The following is a 14,388-nucleotide window of genomic DNA, read 5'->3' as shown; positions in this document are numbered from 1 at the left end:
GGAGGGGGGAGGGAGATACCGCACTGCATCAAATGACATATGCACATCTGCTAGGGTGGGAGGAGATGTAAGGGAGCTCTCTCACTACAGTGTTCCTCCTCTGCTATCTATGCAAACTGTTCACTCTTTAGGCTACTGGACATAAGGCTCTTGATCAAGCAACTTGCACCTATTTCATCCCCAAGCATCACTGCCACAAACCATGAATGATCCTATAAGGTAGGCTATTTCATTACAAAGTAGAATAAAGAAATTAATCTTTCCTTCAAAACAATGAAATAATTGTAATAAACAATGAAAACATTAGATTTTGGGACTCATTTACATTACCTCAGATAAAAGCAGAAGATTTATCTAACAGGAAATAACAAACATTACAGGAATCAGTAAAGTCCTGATTTTCTTACCAGAAATGGTTGTTGCAGCTGATTCTCCTGAATTAGCAGCTTTTGTTTCAGAGAGAAAAAAAAAAAAGAGGGAAAAAAAGGACCATCATGAAGTTTCAGACACATACATAGCCATCCTCAGCAGCCTTTCCTTAGATTATCAAAAGTTTACTGTATTCACCAGAAGAGGGCAACACCTGCTTATAGAAGAACACTTCCAGGTTGTCAAAAAAGGCAGGTGTAACAATCTCTGATTTAAAAATTTACAATTTTTATTAATTTAAATAGAATTCAACTGAAGAACGATTTCTTTTCAACAAATAATGGACAGTTTGCATTGTATAATGTTAAGAAATAAAAAATCATTGACCCAAGATATGGGCCACACTAGCCTGAAAGCCGCATGCCTACCCTGAGTGTCATGCTAGTTCTGGGAATGGGAATCAAGCGTACATAACAAGATGGCTGTAGTTGGGTATAGTAACACTGAGACTTGCCATTTAAAATTTATCCCATACATATCTGTTCTCTTTTCTATCACGCAAAAAACAGCATTATAAAAAGCTAATTCATTTCAAGTTTGAATCTCTGATCTTGATAGCAGCCAGCCAGCTATTTATATAGCAAACACTAGCCACTAAACCTTTGATGTTGTTACAGTCAGTATTTTGATCAAAAACAAATTAGGGAATTTGATATCTGGTTCACATAGCAACTTCAAAGTTAGTCTTTTCATTCACTAAGTGGTTTTTGACAGTGCCACGGACAAGTCAAGTCACAGTTATCACAGAAATACAGTCTAAAGAACAGCTGGCTGCAAACATGGAACACTATTTAAAAAAATATACTTAAGGTATTTCAACATCTTCTCTCAAAACTCAAAAGTCATCCTGTAATGTTACTTAAAATACGCTAATTATACTGTAAAGCCTTACCTACTGTTGTAGAAGACTTAAGTCAGAGATACCAGAAGTCTGCAGAAACCCGAATTTTTTAGTTAAACATGGTAAACAAAGAATTTCTGAAATGCTAATCACTCACATGATTTCTTGCTCAGACTATTTTGCTTGCCTTACTGAAAACTAGTAACAGCTTCTTTCCAAAGAATAAATGTAAAAATAATTTCTGCAACAAAAGGAGAATTGGAGTCATCTCAGTGACCTTATTTTCATTTTCTCTGGAAAACTACTGATGTTATTTGCACCATGAAATATGCTAATAAGCCACAAGGATGATATGCATCATAATTCACTTGCAAATATTTACATATTCTTAACTATCTCCATGAAATAAAAAGTAAGAGCAGCAGCAATCTTCCCACACACTTTTTAAAATACAAGAACAATGGGGAAAAAGTTACACGGAACCCCCATATACCTGTTATCTGTTTTCTGCCAGGCAACGTAGCAGCAGTTTCCACTACAAAGGGAGAAAGATTTTTTAGGAGCAGAAGTGTTACACATATTGGTACACACGCATATATACACACACTTTTTTAAATGCAACCATTTTAGATGTGCTACTCACCTCAATTCAGGCTGGTTTGCAAAACTACTTTGCATCCATTGAGAAATGTATGTTGATCTTTTTGAAAGCTGTTTACTCAGTTTATCACTTTTATACTTATGGAAGACACAGATTAGGCTGTGAGCTTTCCCACTGCCTTTGCCATTGCCAATGTCTTCAGAAACCCTTTCAGCACATTTGCTTGAGTAAAGATGAAATAGACTAAATAGCAGCAACCAAAAATGTAACAGGTACACACAACTGTGCTTTCACACACTTATTTTTGCAAATATGTGGAGAAGAAATGCTGACGATTTATTCAAGAAGTGCAATTTTACTAATACAAAGAGAAACAGAGAAATTACAAAAAAAAAAAAGCAGGGGGCAGGAGAGCTGGGTAAGGCAGGGATGCTTTATTCCATACATATTTACAAATCACATGAGATGTATTTTGAGAACACATCTACATCACAATGTGCATATACGTCATGTACATGCTCACATGCCCAAGAGTTACACCACCGAAGAACGTCTAAACAATGAGCAGATAGATCAGGCTGCCAGCAATGAAGTGTCTCAGGTGGACCTGGACTGGGAATGAAAAGGTGAGCTATTTCTAGCTCAAAGGCCCATGAAACATGGTGTCTCTAGGGACACGTAGGGAGAGATGCAACACATAGATGGGCTCTTGATCAAGGTGTGAATCTGACAATTGAAGCTATTGCACAGGTTACCCATGAGTGTGAAACATGCACTGTCGTCAAGTGAGCCAAGTGACTGAAGTGTACCCTGGAACAGAAGATGGTGGCTGGGCTATTAATAGGAGAAGGCCTAGCAGCTCGATTACATCAGACCACCACTGTGAATCTGCCACCAAGGCAAGTGCTCTGTGTTTCCTGTGGTGGAGGCAGCTAGCAAGTAGCTAGAAGTGTACCCTGCAGCCTATGCCACCACCCAAAACATCATCCCGGGCCTTGAAAAACAAGTGGCAACACAGCATGACATAAAGTTGAGGCACTGCCACCTACTTCAACACCCTTGATAGCTGAGACCCTGGCTGTTAGGGCAAGGCGGAAGAGATATCCTCTTCAAGTCACTGAACCTGGTGGGACACTCCAGCTACAGCCAAGATGCAGGCCCACAGGGTTGTGGAGGAACAGTGATTCTCTTTGAATTCCTGGAGCTGGTAGGACAGTTTATCCACAGACAGTGCTTTGATATCCAGCCAGTCCATCATCACCAAGGTGTTGGCATATTACACTGGTGTGTACTGTACTAACCTCTGCCGCATGGTCCATGTGCAATGGACGTCATCCAGATCTTTGAAGACCTGGTTGTTGTCTAGGGTGCTGCAGACCACTGCCACCACTGCTAATTCCCTCAGATACTGGACATCTTCCTTCTTCCATCAGTGGTGGTCCACTGGCATCAGTAGCCTACAAGACCATCCTCAGACTCTGAATCCAGTAATCCAAGTTAAAATCTCTGTGGGACCTCCACTGGGGACGACACACAGGAAAGTGGTTTGACGCAGCAGATTCCTGGGTAGCAAGGTATGTGGGAGAATTTGGGCAGATGCCTAGAGCAGTTTTCACCTCTGATATCCTGGGAGTTTACACCTGAACAGGCAGAGAATCCTGTTGAAATGGCAGAGAACTTGAAGGCAGGATGTCTTGCTTGCACCAAAGACTGACAGAGACTTTTGGTGCTGCGTTGGGGCTTGGCCTATGCCTACCAGGCATGCGTCCAGTACCCTGAAAGGAACAAGAAGGTCTCTGGATCTAAGGACATAAAAATAGATGCTGTGGCTAAACCAGAGACACAATCTTAGCCATAATAGTCACTCCTGCAGTCCAGAGGAAACAATGGAAATGGAGGTTGACCCAGTTAGTGAAGGAGGAAGAAGCTCCTCTTGAGGGAATGCAGGAAGAAGACTCAGAAGAGGCAGCCTGTTCTGCAGCAGGACAGCCACAAGAACAGGAGGGGGCAGTGACAGAAATCATAAGAGAACAGAAATGACCCAGTCCCTATTCCTGAGCAAGGTGCAAGATATGCATGATGATTACAGCTGCCAGCCAGGTAAGCAGATCGCTGCCTGGTTGCTCCAGTGCTGGGATACTGAGGCCAATGATCAGGAGTAAGAGAGTACATGGGAGCTTGAAGAGATCTAAAGAAATGTCAGTTCATTTTTGTTGAATGTCATACACTGCATGAAGCTAGAAGCAGCAACTCTGAAACATAGCAGGATGAATTGCACTATGTTTAATTTTTTAAGGGGTTTTCCTTGAAATTAACTGTTAGTTTTACTTGATTTGCATCCTGGGTAGAAATTTTCTCATGTAAAAGAAGAGAGAGAGAGAGAGAGAGAGAGAACACCAATATTCCAAGGAAAATAATACACATGCATTAAGTAAAAAGTGTAAGTAAAAAATTACACTTTCATACACATCAGTCTACTGAATTATGTCAGTAAAGACAAAACCAAGTTAAACCAAACATCTCATTTGAGACAACTAGGATTCTGCCTAAAGAGAAATCCAATTGGTCTTCTTTAACATCTAGCACTGTATGAACAACATAGATCATTAAAATTTGGCTATAATCTTAACTTTTAGAGTCAATTTTCAGGAAATATTGGACTTCTCGCTATATGGTAAGTCTGGTTAAAATACATGATCCTATAAGATATGTGTTCTGGAGCTCTTATGTAGAAGTGTTGTTACTTTAACATTGTACAGAAATTAGGTATTTTTAGATACAATACCAGCTTTAAATAATGTGCTGAACTGAAGCAGTAGTCAGATAAAACTGTTCTGTGCTGTTTAAACAGTAAATAGTTTTTACAGTAGAATGGGGTGAATAAAAATAATTGAGTTAATTCTACATAAAGTAAAGTGGAATTCTGGTTAGAGAAGGAAGTATCCTTCCACATGTGGGCAAACTGGCTTTCCTACCACAGGAAGTGAATTCCATCTCCAAATTTTCCCTGCCACTGGTTCTGTCTTATTAAGTGGTTAGCACCTTGTGCAAAAGCCCTTATCCCCAACCAAAGGTCCCTGGAGGAAATTAAATCCTCAAAAGGAACCCACCTCTTGAAGTGTGCAGCATCTCACAGAAAAGACCACCACAGTGCTTCTTCTGCCCACTAAAAAAAATTACAAATCTGCCTGGGGAATCTGACATTAAGGTCTTTCTCACATAGTCTTTGAGGAGTCAGTATAGATATAGTCATTGTAGACAAACTGCATTTCCCATCCTCCATATCCCTTCAACCTGCTTTGTGAATTTTTGAGAGTACAAGCGGTATCCTGAGGTAGGTAAGAAAATTGTCCACTAACATGTTTAGTACTGTAGGCTAGTAAGAAGACAGTGAACTCTAAAAATGCCAAATGCTTTTAATAACAAATCCAGCAGTACAGGGAGCAAAATAAGCTAAGCACAAGCCATGAATATGGAGCTGGCAAATGCAGTAAGTGATGGTGGCATGCATAATCTGAGGGGCACTTTTTTCTGGACACAAATCTAACCATGACTTCTCTTACAGAACAATATTCACATGCCTACAGTTGCTAGAAATTATCTGCGAGAATGACACTTGTCACTGATCAAAGTGCAGCATTAAGTTCACTAACCAAGTCTTTCATCACAATCACCTTTGCATACAGAAAGGGAGAAGAAGGAGAGGCTGTCATATATTATTTAATTTCACTTACATTTGACAACCCTCCTCCTTTGTTGTGTTTAAGAGCTAGAAAAGAAAGTGAATAGGGTTTATTTGGAAAGGATTAAAGTCCAATCTAAAGTATCTCTAAAGCTGACATGTAAAAAGGAAAGTAAAGTAACTCAAGGTGTGCTAGTTACAAGCTAACAGAAAATTTATTTCCCTTAGGTTGCTTACCGTCGGTAAAAGCAAGAAAATCCTTACATATATGAAACAACATTTTATTTGCTCCACGCATTTTTATTTGCAACACTGTTAGCTTAGGATCATCAAATCAACATACCTAATATCCTATTCCAAAACAAGACATTCTATATTGCAGTAACACTTTTCTACATTGGCTTTGAATAGAAAACATTCCTGAGGATCCAAACAGCAAATAAATAGGCAAGTAACATTATTCAGTATTATTCTTTGCTTTTGCTGCAAGGGAGACAGAATAGGTTCCCACAAGAACTGTTTTTTATTGAAGGAAAAGGCAACTCAATTAAAAGAGAGATGCACCAGTTTCTGTTACTAACATGCATCACTAGAAACAAAAGCAGCAAGTCCCCTACTGTCTTCGTATCACTTTGTACTGTTCCGACACAAATAGCTAGCTAAGCCAAGACTTGAGAATCAGATCCCTGTAAGGCAGAGGAAACTGTTCCACTAGTATGAAACCTGTTTAGCAACTTTTGCCATCGCTCCATATCACAGCTGTAAAAAGCTTACCTGGGAACCAGTATTTGCATTGTGACAACCTTCATTTCCCATAATGACTTTGTATGACAATGGGAACCAGTGTAAGTTTAGCAGCTCCAGTCTGGTAGGAGACTAAAACCATTAATAACAGGTCCACAAACTGATGTAGGCCTGAGAGAGACCAGTGCCTGGCCCTGTCTATGAAATAGCCTTGTGCTTTACAGCATTCCTTCACATGGGAGATCTTAACTATCAGTCTACTGGCTCTGTTAGGGTGGGATGGTCTCCACATGTCCCACTGAAGCTGTTCCACCAAGCAAAGCAGAATTCAAAAATCAATTCGGTCAAAGGGAAAGAAAAGGAGAAGCAGGCTTTGTAATACAGTGGTCAAGATGGGATGGATGGTTCTGGTCCCTGCACCAAAGGCCTTGTCATTCATGGCATGCCTTTTGCTCAGTAACTTAGACACGATACAGAAAAAGCCCTTAAAGCATGAACAATGTACAGTGTTCTATCTCCAACTGGAAGAATGAAAAATACCCTTTTCTTCTCCCTACCTCCAATCTAATTTATCATCAGTACACCCTTTCTTAAAATTTTTGGAAAGGCAACACGCTTTCTGATTCACCTGTGTTCAGGCAAAACCCTCTGCCAGAAGCAGTTCAGTTTTTCCAGGGTGGAGGAGTGAGAAGCAGCTAGAACCTGGCTGCAGATAACATCATCATGCAAGAACTAAGTTACTGGCAGCTGCTTCTTGCTCCCCTATCTCAGGGGAGCCGTGTTGCTGCTGACTAATACTGTTTTACCTAACACTTCATGATTGCCTTTAAACTTTTGCAGAAAGCATCCTTTGAGCAAGCCTGGGACAGCAACTAGAGTGCTTTCTTAGGAGGAGAAAAAGAGTCTGAACTGTGGTGAACTAGAGCCTCCACATGGATACCCACCCTGCCCAGCCTGCACAGTGCGGAGGGGCAGGGGATGGTACCGTGAGAAGGGTCAAAGTAGAGTGGTACATGACTCATCAAACAGGCACTCCAGAGTTAGGTATTTTTCCATCCCCTGTCACATTTACTTCCTTTAAGAGCTTCTAGAGGTTTCTATAGTATCCTGTCCTTATGGTTTGAGAAAGAAAATGGTATTGGGGCAAATAATTTATTTTTCCATCTCCAGCTTTCATGATCCACTCAGTAAACTTAACAATATGGCCCAAAGTTTGGCACCCAACAGACTAGGATGCAGACTGGATGAGTGGATGAGTGGCAGCTACATTTCCATCTTCTGTCTGAGGAGGTAAAGCCTTGGGACTCCACGCTCCCTTCCAGGAAAGCTGATCCTGTCGTCAGAAGTGCACAGCTCAGGAAATCTTTAAAAGGGATTACATGAACCTAAACCATACCTCCTGTTGCCCCCACCTGCAAACTAGAATAACAGCCCAAACTGAAGTTTTCCTCTTCCTTAAGCAGGCAAAGGCAAAATAGTCACACAGGGCATCGGTCACCTTCCCTTTTCTCCCATCAGCATTAAACTGCTTTATTCCCACAAGCCTGGGAACCTCCTCCAGCAACGCCAGTGGAAGGCTCAACAATATTCGGAGTGAAAAGGATGCACGGAAAGAGGGGGCAACACCCTAATCTCAAAACTTGGACTGGACAGTTTTAAAAAAATCTAAAATGCTACAATATAAACACTGAATTGCATTTATGGAAAAACATGCAACGAAAAGCAACAGGCACTGGACTCCTGCTAAAAGTTAGAGCACCGATACCACAGATGAGATGATAGTGCTTTACTGTCAGTGACACTATTTACAGTTATGCCATAAGTCATCTATTGTATTTATTTTTTTAAATTTGTAAAAGATATCCTGTCATCTCTGTGCTCCTTACTTACTTGGTTTAAGCATGTTACTGTTTAATGTGTAACTGCAAAGATTAATGTTTAAACAGTACATTTCTTCCAGTTGTCAAGTTATTATTAAAGGCAACTTCCAAATATGCCATGTAAAAATGACAACCAAAGAGCTGCTGCTCACAGATGACTAAGTTTCTCTTCAAACATTTAGCATTTCAAACTCACCTATTTTCTTGTGCCTTTGTGTTCTCTTAAATCACCCAGAGCCTTGTATTACTTAGTGCATTTTTTTCTTGGATTACGCAGAGACAATAGTGATATCACTCACATTGTCCACATTAACGTATGCAGCTACATAGGAATCATTCATCAAGGAAGAAGATAAAGAAATTTTCCAAAGTTGGCATTTGGAACAGTGAGCACATCTTTCTTCACTTACATATTTTTAAACACCAGGAGTTGATCTTTAAAGTGAGATACATTCAATCTGTGGCACTTTTTCTCCATACTACAGCAGTTAGGCTATTTCTAGTTCTCAGCGAAAGGGGAATTATCAAAGGAACCAGAGGAGTTGGAAGGGGAAAGGTTAGTGAGGCACAGTGTGTGGGGCCTCCTTCCCTCTTTGGCCCTACCTGCAGTATTTACTTCTGCTCAGCATGTAATGGCTACACCAAGCAGAGGAGAAGCAGAAGGCTGTGTGACTGGAAGAAGAAGAGTTGCATCTTTAACTCAGAGCTAAAAGTTTTCTATTGCTATGTTCCATTAGTCCAAGAAATGTGATCAGCCCTCATCACAAACTGGGAAGCAGCCAGATATGTCCTTTCTTGCAAATCTTCAGACGCATAACAGACGTAGCTACTGCAAAGGTAATCCCATCCATTTCTGGGGAGCAAACTACTTGGTTAAAGTTGAGCATACCTTTAAGTGCTAAGCACATGTGTAAATCTTACCAGAATCCTTATTAGACCTCACATGGTTAAGAAAAAACTGAATACATTTTTGGTGATCTGAATAGTTATTAGAAAAATAAGTAATAAAGCCGAAAGAAAAAGAATCTAAAGAGTCAACAAAAAGAAAGGCGAGAAAAGGAGGTAAGGAAACAAATTAATAATGTGATGTTAAGTAAATCTAGACATTAATGAAGTGCATCACTGCCTATGAGACACTGATTAGATAATGGCTTACCCTGCACAAAAATTTTGAGTGGCTGAGAAAAGGAGAAATCGCAGAAATCATGGTAACCTCTGGCTGAATATTTTACAAATTGTGGTTTTACGTAGGCACAAAATGCCAACCAGGTCATAAAAAAAAATGCTGAAACTTGTCCTCCGGCACAATTATGACTGTAATGAACCACTTCCTTTTCACTTTTTGTGCCTACACAGGAAGCATAGCCTTTTCCCAAGTTTTAGCCTATTGCCAATTACGTCCTTTGTGGATGCAAAATCAGATCTTTCTGGAGACTTACTACTCAAAGTCCTTCGGTTTTAACAAAAACAGAGAAGCCCCCCAAATCAGATAATTTTTACACAGGTGTACAGAGGAACTTACAGAAAGAAATCAGATTGTAAGACTAGTAGCACCATCAATTAAAATTGCCTTACACTTACTATTATATGCTCCTACTGTCAATGCTTTGTTTTTGTTTAATTGTTGGACTGATATTTGCTAAATATATGGCTTTCACAAGCTGACTTGGAGGGGGAGGGCAATCAGCTAAAATACATCTATTCCTGAAAACAAGCAAATAAACTGTTAAAAAAATTCCAGTGAATTTTTCTTCCAAAAGCTGCTATTCTTCCAAGTTATCTAGAGGAGAGAACTTATATTTGGCAGTAGAGATGGCCTCTGTATGGAAACAAACCTCTGTCAGCATAATTACAGTTCAATTTGGCTAAGTAACAGAGCTTTGGAAAACATGCATCTTACACACTCACTAGCTCTTGCAGTTAGACAAAGGATCCACAAGCCCCTAAATCACTAATTCTAAAATCATTAATCAGTGGGGCTGGAGTTGGGCATTGCCTAACCAAGCTGCCCTGTGATGATGCTCAAGGATGCAGGGCATCAGGTGCATCAGGTATTCAGGGCAGAAGGTGCAGGAACTGAAAACAAGAAGGTTGTCCTTTCTGTGCCTCAGTGAAAGGTAACCAGGATTTACCCCACCGTCCAGACAGATCTCTCTCTCAGACTATCTTTGTACCAAAGTTTTGTCTGGTAGCCAGAATGTTTCCCCTTTCAGCCCTAGGACTGTGTTCATTCAAACACAGTCACACATGAGCAAAGAAAGACATCCTTTCTTCAGTTCCTCTCCCAAAACACACAACCCAACAGAGAAGGTGTGCTTTCAACTACAGCATCAGGCCAGCAGAAGAATTTTATTCATTATGACCCAGTGTTAGAGGCGTTCTCCATGAGTCCTGGTTTGTCGGACATATTTCTTTATCTCCCAGAAAAAGAAATCATGTCACCTTATTTTAATGCCCCTACTAAGACACCTTTAATCTACCCAGGCAGGCAGTGATTATAACATTACATAGCTAAAAGATGTTTTTTAGTCTGCACAAAATAGATAGGTACAGGTTTTAAGGATAAAGGTGATGAAGACTAAGGTTGGTGCCACAGTTTAACTGAAGCACCTATGCTATATAAGAATTTTAGGAACCAACTGAGCTAGTCACCTTAAAATCTCTGAAGGTCTTAGGGGGTAATACCATTTACTATGGTTGATAAATTGGATCCCACCAAAGCTTGATTCAGGTTTGTCTCTCTTGTCAACAGACACAATAGCAAAAGCTAGAAAGATTATTGTCTTGCTTTAACTCCATTTCAACTATATTAAAACTCAATTTCTCTGAAAATGAAATATTATTTTGTTTTGTTTTAAGGCTTTTTATGGTTCTTTTTCAGGGCAGAGAGGAATTTTGAGAAATACGTGAGAAACCATTTGGCCATTTTAATAAAGGAAGGCATTACTGATACAGAAACAAGAAGTCGTCAGAGCCTGCAATAATCTTTACAGACCTAGACCATACCAGCTAAAGATGGTGCAACATGCCAGTGAAGCACTGAAAAGTTGCACTCGTTAAATTTCTGGTCCAGCGAATGCACAGTATAAGGACCAGCAATGCTCTCCTCTGTATTTATTCTCTGAACAGAAGGTGTATGAGTTAATTATTTTAAGATGACATTGATAAAAAGTCACCTAATACTCCAAGGAGTTTTGTTTGGACGCATCCTCCTCTCATTACCGTTACATGGACAGCAGACAGACACAAAAGTTGAACCAAGTTGAAAGTTTTTAAAGGACTGCTGCTATACTTTTTAGTTTTAGATAAAAGCTGGCAATAGCTGCAAATGCTCACATGATTTCATTAAGCATTTAGCTAGAAATGCCCAACAGACAAAGACTTTGTAAAATCTGGAAGAGAAACGTTAGACACGTTCAGGTCAGCTTTTGGCAAAAATACTATTTTAAAAACAGGGATGCAACAGTACTTACCACATGGCAAAGAGCTATCCTCTTCCACTGTCTTATTATAGACCCAATCCTCCTTTCTCCAGCGTATAACACCACTATCTTTGCAGTTCCGAGATTGCTTTATATCAGCTTTATCCCACATTCTGAACATGTACAGCTCCCCAGTCATACCCAGGTTAGGTGATGTAGCTGTACCTGGCAGCTTTGAACAGCCAAGTAAGAACTGCCCTTTTCCAGGGAAATTATCTTTCCCAGATAGTTTTTTGTTAAATTTTTTTGTTCTATTTATGAATACCGTCATCTCCTCATCTTCACTTTTCCACTGGATACATATTTCATTCCAAGTGTTTTCACGAAGTCTTGCTGTTGTATTTATTTGATTTCCAAGCAACCATATCCTCAATTTACCATGATCTCCTGTAAGTCCAAGCTCATACTTATTTGCAGAGAAATTGGTGTGAGGTGTTTCTTGATTGTATACATATGCTGTCCAGGGACTATTTGAGGAATATAGCTTGAGGTGCACACAGACAATGAGTTCTTTCAAGGGACGCAGAGAAATTCTTTGTGACATAACCCAAGGATCTTCGCATGCAGTCTTAAAGACGGCTTTATATTGTCCTAGGAAATCCTCCTGATCTAAATAAAGAAAAGGTGATTTATAAAATTATTTCATTTTTAAAAGGATCTTCTAATGAATGTTATTTTTCCATATAATACCATTCCTAGGCACTTACCTAGGAGTTTTCAAGACAACACATTAAGAAACAACCTTGTACTCTTTTCTTTTGCTTTTTTGTGGTGGGGAAGTGGCAAATTTGGAGGCAAGTCAATAAATCCTAGCTGCTCATGAAAGCTTTGAAGTAAAACTCAAGAGGAAGGATGACCATGTAGCTCTCTAGGGCACCACCCAAAGAGCCAGTGGGAGGCAAAAAGAGAATCACAGATCCTGGTTCCTATTCCCAAACCTGCACAGGTATTTTGCATTTAATAGATACTGGATAAAATACAGAAGAAGGGACCGTACTGCCTTCTCATGTCCCAGCCTTGCATCCTCCTTCTCTGAACAAGATCATGCTTCTCCATGCCATTTTTTTCCAACCCTGAGATTCTTAAAACCTCTGCTGCATACTGTCAGAGTTTCAGCAAGAAAAATAGAAAATAGCCATATTCTAGAAGAGAGCGAGTTTAGATGACTTTCAGAAAATGTGTTTTGGATCCACTGGGTTATTATAAAATTAATCCCATCCAGCCCCCATTCCCTGTTCCCTACCAGGGCATTTACTTGCAGAGAAATCCGGTCTGTGAATCTCGTATCTACTGAGGCATTGAGATGGTGGCAACCCAGAGTTCAACTGTGACAGTAAATAGAATTTTAGATGCTAACAGTAAATGTACTGGTGAAAACAAGATGGCAGGCTCTGGCAATGCTGGTAAACCAAGTACTGTCAGGGAACATCCCAAACACTTGATCATAACTGTTAAGTTCTTGTAGGTGCCTCATTTCCTCCATTGTCCCACTACAAGAAAGTACAGGCTTTTGTGGCTGTGGATGTAAGGTCTTTGGAGCCAACGCTTATTTTGTGGAAAAACGCGCATTCCAATCACACAATCATTATCATGATTACTTGCTTTATGGCATACCCATCAGCAACAAAAAAGAAAAACTCCTATGGGACATGAAATATAACTACAGAAAAAATGAAACAGCCTGGTAGATGCTCAGCCAGAGCAAGAGAACACATTACTGACACCTTTAAGGAGGCATTTATTTATCAATATATGCAGAGCTTTTATGTACCCTCCAGAAGAGGTAAGTGATCAGTCATGACTGGTCAGGGTTGAATAGCAGGAAAAGACGGGTCAATATAGGAGGAAAGCTTTTCCATTAGCTCCCCTGTGAAAAGACAAATTTCCAGGTAACTTGGATCAGGTTTTTTTTTCCAAGGTAGGTTACATTCATAGTCCTAGTTCGCTGTCAAGGTCACAGCCAGCTTGTCTGTGATCTTCTTAACCAACCAGAGCACCAGCTTTCATGAGTCAGTTCTGAATAAGGAATGTGTTCAACTTTTCTGTCTCTTGACCACAGGGCTCTCAGATTTTTTTTTTTCAATAGCAACAAATGAGAAACAGAAGGAAGTTCCTAACTTGCAAGTGCAGCTTGATCAGTACAAGCTATCAGAAAAAGTTGAAAACACAAAATATATCAATCCACTTTCATGGAAAGTCATTGATAACCATTCCTGTTGCATGCTATAGCTTTGAGACTCCCTTTGTGATGCTAATTAGCAGAAACCTGAATCACTCCTGAAGATCAACACAGAATCATAGAATCATAGAATCATAGAATGTTTTGGGTTGGAAGGGACACCTAGAGGTCATCTAGTCCAACCCCCCCGCAGGAGCAGGGACACCGCTAACTAGATCAGGCTGCTCAGAGCCCCATCCAACCTGGCCTTGAATGTTTCCAGGGATGGGGCCTCCACCACCTCTCTGGGCAACCTGTTCCAGTGTTTCACCACCCTCATTGTAAAGAATTTCTTCCTTATATCTAGTCTAAACCTACCCTGGTTTAGTTTAAAACCATTACCCCTTGTCTTGTCACTGCTGGCCCTACTAAAAAGATTTTCCCCATCTTTCCTATAGGCCCCCTTTAGGTACTGAAAGGCTGTAACCAGGTCTCCCCGCAGCCTTCTCTTCTCCAGGCTGAACAAGCCCAACTCTCTCAGCCTGTCCTCATAGGAGAGGTGCTCCAGCCC

At 40.2% G+C, this 14,388-nt stretch overlaps 1 protein-coding gene across 1 annotated transcript in view; it reads right to left on the bottom strand.

Annotated features, from left to right (window-relative positions):
- ADGRG2 (adhesion G protein-coupled receptor G2) overlaps positions 1-14,388 on the bottom strand; it is a 49,424-nt gene that overhangs the window by 28,282 nt on the left and 6,754 nt on the right. Inside the window, exons 2-4 of the mRNA XM_035888566.1 lie at positions 11,651-12,268; positions 1,764-1,805; positions 408-446 (exon numbers count right to left, since the gene is read on the bottom strand). Coding sequence (XP_035744459.1) covers positions 408-446; positions 1,764-1,805; positions 11,651-12,268 — 699 coding nt within the window. The remainder of the gene's footprint in view (positions 1-407; positions 447-1,763; positions 1,806-11,650; positions 12,269-14,388) is intronic.

This window comes from Egretta garzetta, unplaced genomic scaffold (genome assembly GCF_000687185.1).
Source record: "Egretta garzetta isolate BGI_Z169 unplaced genomic scaffold, ASM68718v1 scaffold111, whole genome shotgun sequence".
Lineage (NCBI taxonomy): Eukaryota > Metazoa > Chordata > Aves > Pelecaniformes > Ardeidae > Egretta > Egretta garzetta.
The sequence above is the reverse complement of the archived record's forward strand: the minus strand, read 5'-3'. Positions and strand labels throughout refer to the sequence as shown.